Raw genomic sequence first — 20,949 nt, forward strand, 5'->3', positions numbered from 1 at the left:
TGTGTTTATTCATATCTGTCTTTTGGCTGCTTTGTCTGTCAATATATTTGTTACATAAGTTTTTTTTGATCTTGTCCTTTTTTCTGCCTTTTGCACAAAGCTACTATTTGTAATTAGTAGCAGGTCTATGCATTTTATTTGTAATTTCAATAAATACAAATTTATAAAACATACCAGTGGTTTTTAATGTGTCTGCATGGATAATATAAGAAGCCATTGGCCAAAGTTTTTGTTTCATTTTGTTTAGTTGCTTATTTAAGGTGTGAAAGATATTGTGTAAATTAAATAAAAATAAAACCTATTTAGGCTCAGCTCATTGGTCGGTCTGATATATCAGAGTCACATAAAAGACACAGGTAGGTGTTTAATTCTCTACATTGATTGTTGGGCTTTATAGTTCAGATTTAAGTTGATTTATTACATATTCATATAGGCTGTAAATAATTTTGTAACAGGTTAATTCGACCATGAATTTAAAAAAAAATAATAATTTTAACCATTTGTCCCTAACAAATGTGTATTTCAATTCATTACTCTGTAGGTAGAATAGAGTATAGATACTAGAGTTTAATAAAATACTTCTGTAGAAGTTAAAGGCATCAACTCAAGCTTTTTACTCTTTAAGTAAAAATATTTAAAAACAGCACTGGATTCAAAACCACTTAAAGTATATAAGTAAAAGTAATGTAAGGGGATAATTAAAAACAAAAGCTTAGGCCACACCCAAGAGTCCTGTAGTGCAATATAAGGAGCAGAAAGTTCAGATAATTGTGTGAAAACTTCAGTAACGTAGAGATAATGTACATTTATATTTAAGTAAGATAACAGAGTATTTGTACTTCATGACTTCTACCTTACATTACTTTTACTTTTATATTTAGAGTTTTGAATCCTGTGCATTTTTAATTTTTACTTAAAGAGTATAAAGCTTGAGTTAATTTTTCAACTTTTACAGAAGTATTTTAAACCTGAGTATCTATACTTCTACCTACAGAGTAATGAGTGGAGATACTTTTCACACCTTTGAGCAATATGAATAGTCTTGTATGATCAGTCAGATCAGGTATTTTCCAAGAACAGTTGTGACTCATACTCCTGAAATGAATGCAGTTTACAATGCCACGTGCTCTATATATATACAAGCTCTGGATAGAGCACTTTAGTTTCTGGATCAGTTTCTCTGATTTTGCTATTTGTAGGTTTATGTTTGAGTAAAATGAACATTGTTGTTTTATTCTATAAACTACAGACAACATTTCTCCCAAATTACAAATAAAAATATTCTCATTTAGAGCATTTATTTACAGAAAATGAGAAATGTTTGAAATTACAAAAAAGATGCAGAGCTTTCAGACCTCAAATAATGCAAAGAACTCATCCTTGCACTTTACAGTGTACACAACTTTTTGTCGCTTAAACAGTCAAAAGACTTTATAAATAAAATTTAATTCAACAAGAAACACATTAAAAAGGGATTATTTACCAAATTTAAATTTGTGCGGATAATATTTCCCGAAGAGATTCTTCAGATTAAATGTGAATTTGGCAGTAAAGACAGAACAGTTATAATATATACAAAACAAACAGGTAATAATGTAAAATCTACCCAGAAACAAATGACGCGATGGTACTTTTTCTGTGACTTTCTATTGGTCTATTGGCTGAATAGCAGAGAGAGAGAGATTTGGTTGTAGAGGTGTGAGTTTGTATATCGGAAAGTTTCAGCGCGGAAGAGAAAGTATTTCGCCATTTTCTCAGAGAGGAGAGCTTTAAAAAGTTGTTTTTATTTTTTTAAGAGAAGAACAGAAGCTGAAGATGGGTGTCGGTCTGGTTCTGTTGGGTTCTGTACTGTGCGCGCTCGGAGTTTGTGCTGTCGGAGGTGAGTCGGATCGGATCGGATCGGATTAACGGGTTCTTTGGTCTATCGGCTAAAACGAATGTAAAAAACGGAACGCGATAAAAACAGATCAAAGAATAAAAACATAAATAAAGAATATCTCAGAGTAAGGGACAGAATACACCCATAATATAACATAACACCTAATTTATAATGTAGAATAATTTTGAGTTTTATTTGTATTATATGTATACCGAATTTATTATTTAATCAAAACTCTACAGCGCGTGTTAACAACGACGCCGTTATTTATTTAGTTAGTTATTTTTACTTTATTATTTATTTTATTTGGCTTATTATCAGTTTAATATAGCTTAATGTTGCTAACGCTAGATAAATTGTTGTGTACGCACTTTTACAGGGTCTAGTCTTGTTACAACACGCCATTTTACACCATTTCAGAGCTGTAGAATAACGGAAGTGTCTTAGCCTTAGATTCGTGCGAAGAAAACAAACTGTACCCTATTACCAACCACTTTACTTCTCTAAATACATAAATACATTTATACTCGTATTCTCAGTGTTTAATTCATGTTGCAGAATTTAATATATAAGAAAAGTACTGTAGATACATAAATATTGTGATTATTAATAGTTTTATTTATTGTACAAAAACAGTAAACTGAAATAGTGGTAATTAATTCCATTAAAAACACTCAACAACAACAACAATACATTTAAATGTATTTTAAAACCAATTTAAATGCATTTTTACAGGGTTAAGTCTTGGTACAATACGCCAATTTTAAGCCTTAAGCTTAAAATAACGGAAGTGCGAACAAAACAAACTGTACCCTATCACCACACCAACAACTTCACTCCTATAAATACATTTATACTCCTATTCTCAGCGTCCAAGTTAAAATCATTTAGTTATATAAAAAGGAAGGTAATCGAGTCTGAGCCAATCAGCTTTTAGTATGAGAATTAAAAGTGTTTTACTTAGAATTTCACTGCAAGAGACTAATTCATTCAGAAATTAAAATAAAAATAAATCAGTTCACTTTCCATTTTCTTACTAAAGATTATTCTTGGATTAAAGGAGCTTTGATGTAATATTCAGTTTCTGCATGAGCATTAATTTACAGAAAATAAGCCTTATTATTCTCTGCCTAGGTTTAATTAATTAGTTAACTCGTTCCCATGCCTTAATGATCTCGTGCCCATGTCTTAATTAACTCTTTCCCACGCCTTAAGGATCTCGTTCCCATGCATTAGTTTCTCATTCCCACGCCTTAATTATCATGTTCTCACGCATTAGGATCTTGTTCCCATGCCTTAATATATATATATTTTTTATACATTATGTCACCTTAGGGGCTCCTTAAAATTGGACTAAATAGCCGACATTGTATTAAAGTATAATAAATGGGTACAAAAATATAGGAGCCAAAAGAAGGACTGCCTTTTATGTATATATTGTTTTGTATATTTATTGTTATATATTGTTATTTCTGTATTGCTTTCTTTGCCATTTTCAAGAAACACACATAACACACAGTTTAGAACGTTTCCTTTGATGTTAGTTCCATTAATAGAGCAATTGTATCCGGTCTCTTTAAGAAAGACAGAAGGAAAGTTTTAGAATGTGTTTTTCATCACTAGGGGGCGAAACAGGGCAGCAGTTAAAACATAGGTAGAAACTGGAGCACACGTTTTTTAGACCGTAGCATAGTTGCCTCTTAAAGTAGATATTTTGAACCTTTTTTTCAGTAAACATCTTTTAAAACAACAAGTGGACTCTGTGGTTACTGCTACACATCAACCTTACCCAACCAACTAGGACCTGCTGCCTACAAAAAGTATTATTAAACCTTCTGCCTGAATCTTTGAAGTGGATATTCTGTGTTTTTGAGACTTTTTAACACTTAAATTGCTCTAGTTAAAGAAAGTAATAATGAGTTCAGTAGCATCTTTGTTTGGGTTATGAATGTGTGAGAGTAATCTCCTTTAAACCGTCACAACCGACAAGTTTTCTTTCTTTTTTTTGCAACACAGTTTTGTATTTAAGCAGTAATACACTTGAGGTTGGTGCTATAATGTGTAATATTGGCACTGCTGTGTTGCGGTTGTAGGCACCAGGCCATAGATAGGCATAGATAGAGTATTACACATTATAGCAGGAACCTCAAGTGTATTATTGTGATTATACCACAGTTCTATAATCACTGTTCATTAAAATATTTAGAATTAAAGAGGAGGAGAAAATAGTTCCACTGCTGCTGTGTTTGTAGCTGCGCTGTTTTAAGCACTGCATTTTTGCTAGGTTATAAGCGCGGTAGCCTCTATTTTTGACCATTTCAGTTAAAATTGTGTAAAACTAAGCTTACTGTAAATAAACGGAAGTTATTTACTCACCCAAATAAACATTTTTTAGGAGAGAAATCTCTGTAGATCTGCAGAATTACAAGAATCCCTTATTTTGCATTCAGCTTAAAATACCCTATTTTAACTGAAAAAAAAAAACACTTAAGCTTTTATTTTAATAATAATAACTCTTAATCTGATGTTGGTGTCTGAAAATGTGTGTAATAAGGAGTGTTTTTGTATCACTGGGATTATTTATTTAATTGTGTGGATTGCGTCTTAGTTTACGCCGCCTATTGGAGACATGGCTTAGTTTTTCTGCACTGTGCCTCTATGGGATCCAGCATCTCCTAGTGGTGTATAATAACCTCGCATTTGGTTTGTATTTGGCTTGTAAGCGCTGCATCGTTGATAATGTCACTCATAGAAAGCCTCTTAGCTAATCAATCACATTGCAGGGTCGGAACTAACTGACATTTTTTTTGTTTCTGCGAGTAAATTTGAGTTTACATTTTCTTTCCCCTTCCTTTTCTTACTCTTCCAGAGAAACACTCCCTGTACTACATATACAGCTCCCTCAACAAAGACGTGTCTCTAGCAGGAATCCACCAGTTCACAGCTCTGGGGCTGCTGGATGGCCGAGAGATCGACTACTACAACAGTAAGGAGCAGAAGAAGATTCCTAAACAGAGCTGGATGATGGAGAAGAATCAGTTAGATTACTGGGAAAAAGGAACCCAGTCTCGCAAGAGTAAAGAACAGTGGTTCAAGGTCAACGTGGATATTCTGATGAAGAGGATGAACCACAGTAATCAGGGTTAGTGATTCATCAGATCTTTATTATTTCCTTCTCTCGTGATCTGTGTCAGTGATTGTGATGGTCTTCATTTTCCGCTTCTTTTCAGATCTTCATGTTCTTCAGTGGAGACACGGCTGTGAGATTGATGAGTTCAATGGAACAGTGACGTTTCTGAAAGGGATTGATCAGTACAGCTATGATGGATCAGATTTTCTCTCCTTTGATAATTCACACAAGGTCTGGGTCGCTCCGGTTCGAGCTGCCGAAGAAACCAAGAAGAAATGGGATGGTGTTGCCATCCTGAACCAGTACACCCAGGGATACCTGGAGAAAGAGTGTGTGGAATGGCTCACCAAGTTCATGGAGTACGGAAAAGAAACACTGAGAAATCACTGTGAGTTTCTTTAAATCACTTACACAGAACATCCATAGCTAATGTTAATAGATCCCAAATAAATGCAAGGTACTTTTGAGCTCTGGTACTTTTTATCAAAACCTACAGCAAGGACTTCCTGGACTGTAGAGCAGTTTAGTCTTGCTTAAGTTTAGGTGTTTAGGTGATGGGCAGCCATTTAATACAATAATATACCAGTTAGACATGTTAAAAGTTTAGCGTTGTCTCCATTGTCTCCAAACTCTCCATTGGAGAAAAGGATCCAGATTGAACCTTGAGGATCACCAATGGAGAGTTTGCATGGAGCCAATGTAGATCTCCTCCATAATACCTTTATAGGAACATCCCTCCCAGTAGGATTCAAACCATGAATGTTTGGTAAAGCGAGGCGATGTTCACTGGAGGAGCACAGAAGCTGGGAGGTAACATAGACCTTTGTGAGTAAGTGCAGGTAGGAGGGTAAAGGATGGCTTATACTTTTGCGTGAGTCAGTTCTGCGTTTGTAAGTCCTGCCGTTTAAAAAGTGAAGACAGGAATGCGTGGGTGATTCAGCAACCAATCACAGCTGCTACTGTCCATGTCATGCGACCCATAGTTGCATTTCTAGGGATGTGCCCATCGGGCTATGGCACAAGGTCCTCCTCTATGTGTAGACTATGGCATAGGTTTGAAGCAAAAGCATAAATTGGCAGCAGGAAGCAGTGGATCTTGTTGACCTTCTTTTCTAACAAGGAAACAAAATCTCTTATCTTTTTTCAATGAATTTTGTTGTTACGTACTCTTGATTTGTTTGTGGAGAGTTTAGACACACAGCCATTTAAAGGGCACCTTTCAGATTCAATTCTATGACATTTTGTGTGGAAAAGTTTTGGTGTTTGGTTACAGATTTAGCAAACTAATGTCTGTGTTGTTCTATTTTTAGCTGCTCCTGTTGTTCATGCATTTGCAACAAAATCTGTTCGTGACCCAAAAAAGCTGAGACTGACCTGCCTGGCCACGGGTTTCTACCCTAAAGACGTGGAGCTGTGTGTGAGGAAGTACGGCACTTCACTGCCTGAACATCTGCTAACATCTTCAGGAGTCAGACCCAATGAAGATGGAACCTACCAGCTGAGGAAGAGTGCGGAGATCAATGGTGATGATCCAGCAGATTACGACTGTTACGTGAATCACATCACCCTCGAGAAACCAGTGATAACGAAATGGGGTAATTATAACTGTGGTTGTTGAAACTTATTGCAGATTGTAACCTTAAATTCCACCGCATTAGTTGTGGCAGTAAAAGTTCTTCACACTTCTGGGTGTGTTCGAGGCTGTGCAGGGAAACATGGCTAAAATCTTCTCTGTTCAGAACCCACAGTATTGGGGAAGAAATTTTGTAGTGATTAGAAGTTTTTCCCTACCATAGGAAATAAAAAAAACTATTTTGCTTGCTGCTTGATGGTGTGTCATGGCTACAGATCATGCCCTCCCATAGTTAACGAATAGACGTTTAGATGTTGCTTGACGATGTGTTGAGACTACAAATCGTGTCCTCCCATAGTTAACGAATGGACACTTGTCACTCTGTTGCTTCACAGCGCGTTGCGGCTGGAAATTGCGTCCTTCTGTAGGAAATGAATGGACGATGGTCGCTCGGTCACTTGTCACTTGCCGCTGTGTCGCGGCTACAAATTGCGCCCTTCCATAGTTAACGAATGGACGCTTGTTGTTTGACACTGAAAATACAAATTGTGTTGTGGCTGGAAATTGCGTCCTTCCATAGGAAATGAATGAACACTTGTAGCTCTGTCGCATAATGCCATGTTCTGGCTAAAAATTGCACCCTCCCTTAGGAAACGAATGGACGCTTGCCACTTTGTCACTTCATGGCGTGTTCTGGCTGGAAATGATGTTCTCCCATAGGAAATGAATAGATGCTTGTCGCTCTGTCGCTTGGCACTGTGTCGGTTGGCGCTGTGTCGTGGCTACAAATTGCGCCCTTCCATAGTTCAAATCAAATCAAATTTATTTGTATAGCGCTTTTTACAACTGGTGTTGGCACAAAGCAGCTTTACAGAAACATGATTACAGGACAAAGAATCAGGCAAAACATTAAACATAGAATATACATAATACAGAACCCCAAGTGAGCGCGGAGGCAAGGAAAAACTCCCTCAGAGCTGCAGGAGGAGGAAGAAACCTTGGGAGGACCAAGACTCACATTAAAGGGGGGACCATCCTACCACTGGTCAAATGGCTTTTAAATTAATTTTAAAAAGTCTTTCATACATCCACACAGGTTTTATATATTCAGGTGTATAGCAGCTCCACTAATGGCTTATAGAGTAAGATGGATGATGAGCAGCTGATCTGTGGTGATGGATGGAGAAGAGCTGACTTCAGAAACTTCCAGTCTGGCCAGACAGAGGACATGAGAGCCTGAGGGTCCAACATCCCTCGGTGTCGGGTCAGTTAACGAATGGACACTTGTTGCTTGACACCTTGGTGAGATTCAAATGGTGTCCTCCCATAGAAAACAAATGGACGCACGTCATTCTGTTGCTTGCTACTTGACGGCAAGTAGCAGCTACAAATTGCGTCCTCCCATAGGAAACAAATAGACGGTTGTCGCACTGATGCTCTGCCGCATGACATTTGATGCTGTGCTGTGGCTACCAAGTGCGTCCTCCCATAGGAAACAAATGGACGGTTGTTGCTGTCGTTTGCCTTTTGACACTGTGTCACAGTTCCCATAGGAACTGTATGGACGCTTGTCCCTTTGTTGCTTCACACTATGTTGCGGCTACACCCTCGCACCCTCGCACCCTCCGATAGGACATGAATGGATGCAAGTAACTCTATCGCCTGCTGCAGGGTAGGAAGTATTGCAAGGTATTTCGAAATACCCTTAATAAGTGTGTAAAAAAGTGAATACATTTCTTCCATTGATTATTTATTACAGGTACATTTCTGAGTTAATGAAAATATATTTACGGGTTTATAGCGCCACCTACTGCATGTGTTGGGTTAGGCTTGTTTATGTACATTATCAGATGAATCAGGATCAGTAAATCAGTAGCTCTGTTCTACTGTGTGTTTCTGCAGAAATATAACTCTGTGATTGATGTTGAGATCTGTTCTCTTTACAGTAAAACCCAATAACGGTGCTGGACCAGCACTGATTGGAGGAGCAGCTGGAGGGGTGTTTGTGATCTTGCTGATTTTGCTGGCTGTGCTCTTTGTTCTTAAAAAGAAGAGGATGAATGGTGAGTATAAGTGTTTCTGTACAGATTCTGTTTAAAGAAGAAATATAAGAGTTAATATTAAAAACTGATCACCACTGATCACTAATCACACCACTGACTACACCCTCAGTCTCTTCAAACATAAACTCAGAAAAGCAGTAAATATATATTACACCACATTCATCATCCATGTCCTCAAACACTATTCTATCACCAGGACTTCTGTATCTTCTAAAAAATCTACCTAGTAGGTAATCGTACCGAGCTGCTGCACATGACTCAGAACTTATCTATTTTTTCCTTATTGTTGTCCATGTACTGTGTATGTAACCTTTAGTTTTTTTTGACACCTAAATATATTCTGCTCAAATTTATTTCATTATCATATTCAGTTAAAATGCATATCATTTGTTTATTTATTTATTTTATTATTTTTATTCTGTTGTTTATTTATTTTATAATAATTTGTAGTTCAGGTGGTGCAGGACCTCAGCCAGTCTTCAAAGCTGTCCCTCAGAATCTTAATGATGATATAGAAAATATCTGTAGAACAGTGGAAGAGTGAAAATGTAAAAATTTTTAGGTTAAATATACTACATTTTAAACCTTGTTATCTACAGACCACAATTTAAACTATTATTAAAGAAGAAAATCAAGGTGTTATCCAGTCACACCACTGATATATTAAAACACTTTCCATAGTATTAATCATGTTTAATTTCAGATTATATTACTGTTGGAGTAAAGGGATGGCAAAATAAAATTTTAAAAATGCCTATTTTAGACCAGAATTTAGACTTCTATAAAACAAGAAAATCAAAGAATGATCAAATAGCATAACTAAAGTTTTGAAGAACACTTGTAATAGTATTTATTATGCAAGTTGCAAGTAATAATACTGTAAGAATTTTAATTAATTTTATGGTAAATGCAGCAAAATTATGTACCAGTGCAGACATTAGCATTAGTGTTCTCCTCCGAGCGTGTTGAGCTCTAGTGGTGCTGTAATAGTGGCAGTTTAAGAAGTTGCAGTGGAGTTTCTCACCATTGGGAGATCAGACAGTTGTACAGCAAAGCTTTTGCAGATACTTAATCTGTATTGTAGCTTCTAAAAAATAAACTGTTCTGTATTTTATTCATTCTTTTCTTCAGCTGATAACAGCAGTGATGGATCCTCACGCTCCAGTGAGGGGTTGAAGGATACCAAGGATCTACTGCTGCCCGGTGCTCCTAATGGACACGGAAATGGTGATTATAAATAATATAATGAAAACATTCAAAGTTCTTATTACTGTCCACCAGTGATCTACTGCGCTAAATATGAGGTAGATGTTTCACATTACCCCCTTGAACTTTTCAACCTTTTGCCACATTTCAGGCTTCAAACATAAAGATATTAAAATTGATATAGGAATAAAAAACTGACTAATGATGATAAATAGAATCACCTGTGTGTAATCAAGTCTCTGTATAAATGCACCTGCTCTCAGAGCTCTGTTTAAAGCTATTCAGAGAGCATCATGAAGACAAAAGAGAAACACACCAGGCAGGTCTGAGATACTACTGTAAAGAAGTTTAAATCCGGATTTGGAGACAAAAAGATTTCCCAAGCAAACATCTCAAGGAGCACTGTGATCTCAAGCGATCATATTGAAATGGAAGGAGCAGTAGACCACTGCAAATCTACCAAGACCCGGCCGTCCCTCTAAACTTTCAGCTCAAACAAGGAGAAGACTGATCAGAGATGCAGCCAAGAGGCCCATGATCACTCTGGGTGAACTGCAGAGATCTACAGCTGGAAGGGAGGGTCTATACATAGGACAACAATCAATCGTGCCATGAACAAACCCAGCCTTTATGGAAGAGTGGCGAGAAGAAAACCAATTATCATTTCTCTTGTTTACCACAAGCCACCTGGGAGACACACCAAACACGTTGAAGAAGGTTCTGTGGCCTAAATATAAAGTGTTTTGTGTGGCTGAAAAGTAACACAGCTCATCACCTTGAACACACCCCACATCCCCACTGTGAAACATGGTGGTGGCAGCATCATGGTTTGGGGCTGCTTTTCTTCAGCAGGGACATGGTTAGGGGGAAGTTGGATGGAGATAAATTCAGGATCATTCTGGAAGAAGAAAACTTGTTGGAGTCTGTAAAAGACCTGAGACTTGGATGGAGATTTATTTATCTTCCAACAAGACAATGACCCAAAACATAAAGCTAAATCTACAATGGAATAAACAAATAAACGTATCCAGATGCTCGAATGGCCGAGTAAAAGTCCAGACCTGAGCCTAATGGAGAATCTGTGGAAAGAGCTGAAAAAAACTGCTGTTCATCACAAACAACGCTCTCCATCCAACCTCACTGAGCTCCAGCTGTTTTATAAAGAAGAACGGGCAAAAATTTCAGCCTCTTGATGTGAAAAACATAGAGAGAGAGACAAACCCCAAGACACTTGCAGCTGTAATCACAGAAAAAAGTGGCACTACAGAGTATTAACGCTAGTAGGCTCAATAATATTGCATGGCCCACTTTTCAGTTTTTAATTTCCCCCAAAAATTCCAATAAATAAAATATTCAATCAATTTCATTCCACTTCACGTTTGTGTCCCACGTGTTGTTGATTCTTCACAAAAAATTACAATTTAATATATTTATTTTTGAAGCCTGAAATGTGGCAAAAGGTTGAAAAAGTTTGAGGGGGCCGAACACTTTTAAAAGGCATTTGTAGGTGTTTCTAATAAATGTTCGCTATTGTTAAGGTGGTGAAATATTTCTAGTATGATTTGGCCTTTAAACTCAGCTGTGTATAAATTTGTGTGAATTAATTCTCTGTTCAGGTGTGAATGTTTCTATTGAGCCCAATGGTGAAGGTGAATTATTTTCTTATTGTAACTCTACAGTAGAGTTAAGGTACAGATTCAGCACTGTAATAGTAGTAGCTCTAGAGTTGACTATTGTATAAAACATTAACAGTTATTTATATATTTTCACCTTTATTACTGAAAGGCTCTTTTTACTCTGTTCTCTTTCTTTTTATAATGTATTTAACTTTGTACTGAATTCTGATCCCCAGGGCCGAAGAATGGAGGTTCTGACTATGGTAATAAAACTTCTATTTAAAACTTATTTAAATCTGAGGGTAATTATTCTTCTGGCTCTCTGAGCACCTATATATGTATATATATATATACACTGCTCAAAAAAATAAAGGGAACACTCAAATAACACATCCTAGATCTGAATGAATGAAATATTCTCATTGAATACTTTGTTCTGTACAAAGTTGAATGTGCTGACAACAAAATCACACAAAAATCATCAATGGAAATCAAATTTATTAACCAATGGAGGCCTGGATTTGGAGCCACACACAAAATTAAAGTGAAAAAACACACTACAGGCTGATCCAACTTTAATGTAATGTCCTTAAAACAAGTCAAAATGAGGCTCAGTATTGTGTGTGGCCTCCACGTGCCTGTATGACCTCCCTACAACGCCTGGGCATGCTCCTGATGAGGTGGCGGATGGTCTCCTGAGGGATCTCCTCCCAGACCTGGACTAAAGCATCCGCCAACTCCTGGACAGTCTGTGGTGCAACGTGACGTTGGTGGATGGAGCGAGAAATGATGTCCCAGATGTGCTCAATCGGATTCAGGTCTGGGGAACGGGCGGGCCAGTCCATAGCTTCAATGCCTTCATCTTGCAGGAACTGCTGACACACTCCAGCCACATGAGGTCTAGCATTGTCCTGCATTAGGAGGAACCCAGGGCCAACCGCACCAGCATATGGTCTCACAAGGGGTCTGAGGATCTCATCTCGGTACCTAATGGCAGTCAGGCTACCTCTGGTGAGCACATGGAGGGCTGTGCGGCCCTCCAAAGAAATGCCACCCCACACCATTACTGACCCACTGCCAAACCGGTCATGCTGAAGGATGTTGCAGGCAGCAGCCCGCTCTCCACGGCGTCTCCAGACTCTGTCACGTCTGTCATGTGCTCAGTGTGAACCTGCTTTCATCTGTGAAGAGCACAAGGCGCCAGTGGCGAATTTGCCAATCCTGGTGTTCTCTGGCAAATGCCAAGCGTCCTGCACGGTGTTGGGCTGTGAGCACAACCCCCATCTGTGGACGTCGGGCCCTCATACCATCCTCATGGAGTCGGTTTCTAACCGTTTGTGCAGACACATGCACATTTGTGGCCTGCTGGAGGTCATTTTGCAGGGCTCTGGCAGTGTTCCTTCTGTTCCTTCTTGCACAAAGGCGGAGGTAGCGGTCCTGCTGCTGGGTTGTTGCCCTCCTACGGCCTCCTTCACGTCTCCTGGTGTACTGGCCTGTCTCCTGGTAGCGCCTCCAGCCTCTGGACACTACGCTGACAGACACAGCAAACCTTCTTGCCACAGCTCGCATTGATGTGCCATCCTGGATGAGCTGCACTACCTGAGCCACTTGTGTGGGTTGTAGAGTCCGTCTCATGCTACCACGAGTGTGAAAGCACCACCAACATTCAAAACTGACCAAAACATCAGCCAGACAGCATAGGTTCTGAGAAGTGGTCTGTGGTCCCCACCTGCAGAACCACTCCTTTATTGAGTGTGTCTTGCTAATTGCCAATAATTTCCACCTGTTGTCTATTCCATTTGCACAACAGCAGGTGAAATTGATTGTCAATCAGTGTTGCTTCCTAAGTGGACAGTTTAATTTCACAGAAGTTTGATTTACTTGGAGTTATATTGTGTTATTTGAGTGTTCCCTTTATTTTTTTGAGCAGTGTATATATATATACCATTACCAGTATACAGATGTTTCTAATAAAGTGGCCAGAGTGAGTTAAATAAAGTGAGCAGTAAATGTTAATAACAGATTTAATGTGTGTTTCAGGGAAAGCGGCTGAAGAAGTGTGATTCGTTTGATTGGTGGAAAGTGAGACAGTAAGGTGTGGAGATCTTTGATTGGTCCACTGGAAACCTGAATTCTCCAGAAGTCCAAAGAGAATTTCTTATTCAAAAATATGAATCATAAAAAGTATTGATACATTTCCACACTTCAAAACATAATTCAAATATATTCGATAGTTTAACACATTTCAGCAGGATTTCAAAAAATATATATATTATATAAGGGTCCCAGTACTTTCAGTCATGTTTTCAAAAAACATTTCTGATATTAAGCACTTTATTTATTAGACATGAATAAATTTTCATTTCAATTTTTTAATTCACTGATCCCCTTCAACCACTAAGTGAAATGTGTTGATTTTAATCTCTATATAAGATCATGTTAATAGATTAGAGTCCACACTGTTCAGTTTTCTTATGTTACATTTTTTAAGAAAAATATTAAGAAATATGGAATTATTAGATTGATTAATAGGTGGGGTTTATATAATAAGCATTTTATAATAACATAATATATAATAATATATAATATAATATAATAATATAATACTTTAAATCAGTTTAACAATTTGTTGTCTTTATAACTTGTAAACTTTTGCCTTTTTTGTTACACTGCTTGTTTTCTAAAATGCATTAACATGTGATTTAAAGTTGGAGTGGGTCACTTTATAAAAATCAGTAAGTTTAAGTGAAAGAGTTGTGGAATGCCATTGGTTATATAATACAATATATACAATATATATCTCCAAAAACACATTTTATCACGAGAACACGCCAGAGCTAATCTGACCAGAGATTAAAAATGATTAAATACTTTTATACTGTACTTATATCCTCAAAACAGAGCAGTATCAACTGTTTCAGTACCTCAGAAGTCCAGTTATAAACCTCTTAAACATGTTCTAGAAGTATCTTCAGAATTAGCTCGCCAACCAATCAGCTCTCAGTAACAGTAATGCAGCGTCTTTACTGGCTAAAAACATTTTACTGTAGATTTTAATGAAAAAATATATACAGCTACGCATTCTTTGCTTTTTTTCAGCTAATCCATTAGTAGAGTTACTTTTTTAAATGAAATAAATTCTCAGAACAAGTAGTTAATTACTTAGTTAATCTTTCATTTAATTTTTTAGCTTTTAGCTATTTTTACCCCCATTCATAGAGGATCAACTCGTGAGCTCCCTCTAGTGTTTAACTCTAGTGTCTGGTTATAACGGAACTGTAAAAATGAAAAAATTGAGAAAAATCCAAATTTAAGGCAACTAATCGCACTAAATATCTGAGTTTTGAGGCCAACTCAAACTTTTAAGTTTTGAGAAAAAAAAACAGATAATTAAGCTAACTAGGATTTAAAAAAAACATGTATATCCAAAACAGGAACTTTACCTTCTTAACTTTCGATGGAAGCCTATGTAAAAAGAGTTCATTTCAGATAATTTTGAAGAAATTCTATTGGTCCGTTCATCATGAAATTTGGACACAGTGTAAGGAACAGTTGTGTGTTCAAATTATGAAGTTAACTAAAAATCAACCAAAATAGAGATACTTGTTTTTCATAGGACGGCGACAATATGCATGAAATGTATTATTAAGTTTTGCAAACTTAACAATTCACTTTGTGTAGTTAATTGGCCTCATTTAGGTTGAATTCTGTGTGTTTTGTAAGTTCTGCTGACTTGTGTCAATCACATGTTTTACATAAATCAAACTCACATAAAGTTTTTTTTTTTTTTTTAAGTTATCAACTGAGAATTTATGACTATTAGATGTATATGTTATTCTATCAGTCATATAAGTATTGCAGTAATGTAAATATAGGACTGCAGAGTAGTTGGCTTGTCCTCAACTAAAATTTAACTTTAATTAGAAATTTCATCAACACAAATTATTTAATTACACCAACTTTTAACAATAAACTTAATACTTAAAAACTAGTTAGAAATTTATTTGATATAGTTTATGGTTTAGTTGACATAAAAATAAGATATGAAAGAGAACAATTTTAAGTTTTATTTTTTACAGTGAGGGAAACAGGAAGTGATCATGCTCTCCCTAAACGGTTTTGCCCATGCTGAAGCTACAGTTTGAGCCAACTGGGTCAGATATTAAACCTGCTAGACGTTTTCAGGCGTCTGCAGCTCGTTGGCGATTTCTCGGAGTTCACTCAGCTTTTGTCTTTCAGTAGTTCATGATTATTGAGCTCGAACGCTGAATAATCTCAGATTTCTCTCTTTGAGTAGAGTTTTTAGTTGGCGATCAACAAAAAACAGTAGGCGACTTAAAAATCAAGCTAAAATTGTGCAATGTGAACTTGACATTAGATTATAATTCACATAAATTACATAAGTAACGTTTCTATTTACATTACATTACATTACATTACATTACATTTGGCAGACGCTTTTGTCCAAAGCGACTTACAATAGTCAAGTACAATGTAAAATAAGTTTAAAGGTAAAACATCTTTGGATAGGGATAAAAGGAGGTCAAAGGGGAATAATAGGATAGAGGAGTGAAGGAGGGGAAGAAGGAAATGAGGTTAGAAGTAGTTAGTGTGTTAGAGGTGTTAGGAGAGTAAGTGCTCTTTGAAGAGCTCTGTCTTCAGGAGTTTATTAAAGATAGTGAGAGATTCTCCTGATCTGGTAGTAGAAGGTAGTTAGTTAGAGGTGTTAGGAGAGTAAGAGCTCTTTGAAGAGCTCTGTCTTCAGGAGTTTATTAAAGATAGTGAGAGATTCTCCTGATCTGGTAGTAGAAGGTAGTTATTTAGAGGTGTTAGGAGAGTAAGTGCTCTTTGAAGAGCTCTGTCTTCGGGAGTTTATTAAAGATAGTGAGAGATTCTCCTGATCTGGTAGTAGAAGGTAGTTAGTTAGAGGTGTTAGGAGAGTAAGTGCTCTTTGAATAGCTCTGTCTTCAGGAGGTTATTAAAGATAGTGAGAGATTCTCCTGATCTGGTAGTAGAAGGTAGTTAGTTAGAGGTGTTAGGAGAGTAAGTGCTTTTGAAGAGCTCTGTCTTCAGGAGGTTATTAAAGATAGTGAGAGATTCTCCTGATCTGGTAGTAGAAGGTAGTTAGTTAGAGGTGTTAGGAGAGTAAGTGCTCTTTGAAGAGCTCTGTCTTCGGGAGTTTATTAAAGATAGTGAGAGATTCTCCTGATCTGGTAGTAGAAGGTAGTTAGTTAGAGGTGTTAGGAGAGTAAGTGCTCTTTGAAGAGCTCTGTCTTCAGGAGTTTATTAAAGATAGTGAGAGATTCTCCTGATCTGGTAGTAGAAGGTAGTTAGTTAGAGGTGTTAGGAGAGTTAGAGCTCTTTGAAGAGCTCTGTCTTCAGGAGTTTATTAAAGATAGTGAGAGATTCTCCTGACCTGGTAGTAGAAGGTAGTTAGTTAGAGGTGTTAGGAGAGTAAGTGCTCTTTGAAGAGCTCTGTCTTCAGGAGTTTATTAAAGATAGTGAGAGATTCTCCTGATCTGGTAGTAGAAGGTAGTTAGTTAGAGGTGTTAGGAGAGTAAGTGTTCTTTGAAGAGCTCTGTCTTCAGGAGTTTATTAAAGATAGTGAGAGATTCTCCTGATCTGGTAGTAGAAGGTAGTTAGTTAGAGGTGTTAGGAGAGTAAGTGCTCTTTGAAGAGCTCTGTCTTCAGGAGTTTATTAAAGATAGTGAGAGATTCTCCTGATCTGGTAGTAGAAGGTAGTTAGTTAGAGGTGTTAGGAGAGTAAGTGCTCTTTGAAGAGCTCTGTCTTCAGGAGTTTATTAAAGATAGCGAGAGATTCTCCTGACCTGGTAGTAGAAGGTAGTTAGTTAGAGGTGTTAGGAGAGTAGGTGCTCTTTGAAGAGCTCTGTCTTCAGGAGTTTATTAAAGATAGTGAGAGATTCTCCTGATCTGGTAGTGGAAGGTAGTTAGTTAGAGGTGTTAGGAGAGTAAGTGCTCTTTGAAGAGCTCTGTCTTCAGGAGTTTATTAAAGATAGTGAGAGATTCTCCTGATCTGGTAGTAGAAGGTAGTTAGTTAGAGGTGTTAGGAGAGTAAGTGCTCTTTGAAGAGCTCTGTCTTCAGGAGTTTATTAAAGATAGTGAGAGATTCTCCTGATCTGGTAGTGGAGGGTAGTTTGTTCCACCATTGGGGAACTCTGTATGAGAACAGTCTGGATTGCTTTGTGTGAGTGTTTGTTTGGTAAAGCGAGGCGACGTTCACTGGAGGAGCGCAGCGGCCGGGAGGTAGCGTAAGCCTTCAGGAGTGAGTGCAGGTAGGAAGGAGCCTGTTCTGTATCACCTTGTAGGCGATTGTAAGAGCTTTGAATATTTGAATATTTAGCTATGCTTGCGAAAATAACGAAGCTTTCCACCCAAAAACTGACAAACAAGATGAGACTAAAACAGATCATTCTGTTATTTTCATTTGTTAGAGCATTATATTTACTGACTGCTATCATTATATAAAGAATATTTCAGGAAAATAGCAAACAAATGTTTCTATAACTAGTCATCTACTCCAGCTTGAGGCTAAACCTTTATAGTTAATCAATACATTTATATTTTGTGTTTATTATGTACACTTTTCAATCTTTATCAGTCATACTAAAAGCAATCTCTTAATTTTTTTAATTTTTTTTTTTGTTCATCATTACTGCATGGTTTAGAAATGTTCGCAGGAAAAACTGCAGTTACGAGTTACAATAGTGAACGATGCCCAACATACATATTTTATAAAAGTAACTATGTTTTGAAGACATGCAGGGAAAAACTATCTCTAAAAAATTCCTTCATTCTAATTCTAATTTAGCGTTTTATTGTTTCCTGGATTTCCTTTTTAATTATGGTTTGTGTGAGTGATTTGATGTATGAATTATTGATGATAAACTGCAAATTCAAATGGAATGATCAGCAGATAATCAATAAAAGCAGATTATTTTACATTTACAGCATCTGAATAAAGTTACACTGGTGGATTAGATGTTTTGATTGGTGTAATGTAGGTTTCCAGCTCAGCTAATTAATTGAATATGGGGATTGTGGTGGTGTTAGCATCAATGCTATGCTAACACTCTGTACACAGTATACCAATCCAAGTCCTTAAAGCAGGAGAGATTCTTTTAACACTGTATTCTTCTACCACTGTAATCTAATCAGAACATGATGAGTTCTGTAAATGTATAGAATAAAATCAAATTACAACTTGATTTCATTCAAATTTGTGAATGACAAAAAATTGTGCCTTTTATAAATGTGGTGATTTGTGTTTATTCGTATCTGTCTTTTGGCTGCTTTGTCTGTCAATATATTTGTTACATAAGTTTCCTTTTTTGATCTTGTCCTTTTTTCTGTTTTTTTGCACAAAGCTACTATTTGTAATTAGTTGCAGGTCTATGCATTTTATTTGTAATTTCAATAAATACAAATTTATAAATCATACCAGTGGTTTTTAATGTGTCTGCATGGATAATATAAGAAGCCATTGGCCAAAGTTTTTGTTTCATTTTGTTTAGTTGCTTATTTAAGGTGTGAAAGATAGTGTAAATTAAATAAAAATAAAACATATTTAGGCTCAGCTCATTGGTCGGTCTGATATATCAGAGTCACATAAAAGACACAGGTAGGTGTGTAATTCTCTACATTGATTGTTGGGCTTTATAGTTCAGATTTAAGTTGATTTATTACATATTCATATAGGCTGTAAATAATTTTGTAACAGGTTAATTCGACCATGAATTTAAAAAAAAATTAATTTTAACCATTTGTCCCTAACAAATGTGTATTTCAATTCATTACTCTGTAGGTAGAATAGAGTATAGATACTAGAGTTTAATAAAATACTTCTGTAGAAGTTAAAGGCATCAACTCAAGCTTTTTACTCTTTAAGTAAAAATATTTTAAAACAGCACTGGATTCAAAACCACTTAAAGTATATAAGTAAAAGTAATGTAAGGGGATAATTAAAAACAAAAGCTTAGGCCACACCCACAGAGTCCTGTAGTGCAATATAAGGAGCAGAAAGTTCAGATAATTGTGTGAAAACTTCAGTAACGTAGAGATAATGTACATTTATATTTAAGTAAGATAACAGAGTATTTGTACTTTATGACTTCTACCTTACATTACTTTTACTTTTATATTTAGAGTTTTGAATCCTGTGCATTTTTAATTTTTACTTAAAGAGTATAAAGCTTGAGTTAATTTTTCGACTTGTACAGAAGTATTTTAAACCTGAGTATCTATACTTCTACCTACAGAGTAATGAGTGGAGATACATTTCACACCTATGAGTAATATAAATAGTCTTGTATTATCAGTCAGATCTTAGGTATTTTCCAAGAACAGTTGTGACTCACCTGCCTGAAATGAATGCAGTTTACAATGTTTACCATGCCATGTGCGCAATATATACAGCTTCAGTTTCTGAATCAGTTTCTCTGATTTTGCTATTTATAGGTTTATATTTGAGTAAAATGAACATTGTTGTTTTATTCTATAAACTACAGACAACATTTCTCCCAAATTACAAATAAAAATATTCTCATTTAGAGCATTTATTTACAGAAAATGAGAAATGACTGAAATAACAAAAAAGATGCAGAGCTTTCAGACCTCAAATAATGCAAAGAAAACAAGTTCATATTCATAAAGTTTTAAGAGTTCAGAAATCAATATTTGGTGGAATAACCCTGGTTGTTTTTTAATCACAGTTTTTTTTATGCATCTTGGCATCATGTTCTCCTCCACCAGTCTTACACACTGCTTTTGGATAACTTTATGCTGCTTTACTCCTGGTGCAAAAATTCAAGCAGTTCAGTTTGGTTTGATGGTTTGTGATCTTCCATCTTCCTCTTGATTATATTCCAGAGGTTTTCAATTTGGTCAAACCTATTAAAATTCATAATTTTTAAGTGGATGCTTATTTTGCTTCCGAAGCTATATATATATTTACAGTGGACGCATCTTTTTGTTGCTAAGACAGTTAAGAAGTTAAGAGTCTCCATAAATAATTTTAATTCAACAAGAAACACTTTAAAAAAGGATTATCTTTACCAAATTTCAATTGTCGCAGATAATATTTCCGCAGATCTTCAGATTAAATGTGAATTTGACAGTAGAGACCGAAAACAAACAGGTAATAATGTAAAATCTACTCAGACACGAATGACGCGATGGTACTTTTCTGTAATTTTCTATTGGCTGAACAGCAAAGAGAGAGATTTGGGTGTAGAGGTGTGAGTTTGTATATCGGAAAGTTTCAGCGCGGAAGAGAAAGTATTTCGCCATTTTCTCAGAGAGGAGAGCTTTAATAAGTTGTTTTTATTTCTATAAGAGAAGAACAGAAGCTGAAGATGGGTGTCGGTCTGGTTCTGTTGGGTTCTGTGCTGTGCGCGCTCGGAGTTTGTACTGTCGGAGGTGAGTCGAATCGGATCGGGTCGGATTAACGGGTTCTTTGGTCTATC

At 36.5% G+C, this 20,949-nt stretch overlaps 1 protein-coding gene across 4 annotated transcripts in view; it reads left to right on the plus strand.

Annotated features, from left to right (window-relative positions):
• LOC103032414 (class I histocompatibility antigen, Gogo-C*0101/C*0102 alpha chain-like) overlaps positions 1-20,949 on the plus strand; it is a 152,312-nt gene that overhangs the window by 27,649 nt on the left and 103,714 nt on the right. The window contains exon 1 of one of the 4 annotated variants that reach the window (XM_049473151.1): positions 1,716-1,879. The exons of 1 other annotated variant lie outside the window; for it this stretch is intronic. In XM_049473151.1, coding sequence (XP_049329108.1) covers positions 1,816-1,879 — 64 coding nt within the window. In that variant the 5' untranslated portion in view covers positions 1,716-1,815. Of the gene's footprint in view, positions 1-1,715; positions 1,880-20,728; positions 20,903-20,949 lie in introns of those variants that run through there. 2 more of the 4 variants (XM_049473149.1, XM_049473150.1) reach the window with 2 other exon arrangements.

This window comes from Astyanax mexicanus, unplaced genomic scaffold (assembly GCF_023375975.1).
Source record: "Astyanax mexicanus isolate ESR-SI-001 unplaced genomic scaffold, AstMex3_surface scaffold_34, whole genome shotgun sequence".
In the NCBI taxonomy this organism is placed as follows: Eukaryota; Metazoa; Chordata; class Actinopteri; order Characiformes; family Acestrorhamphidae; genus Astyanax; species Astyanax mexicanus.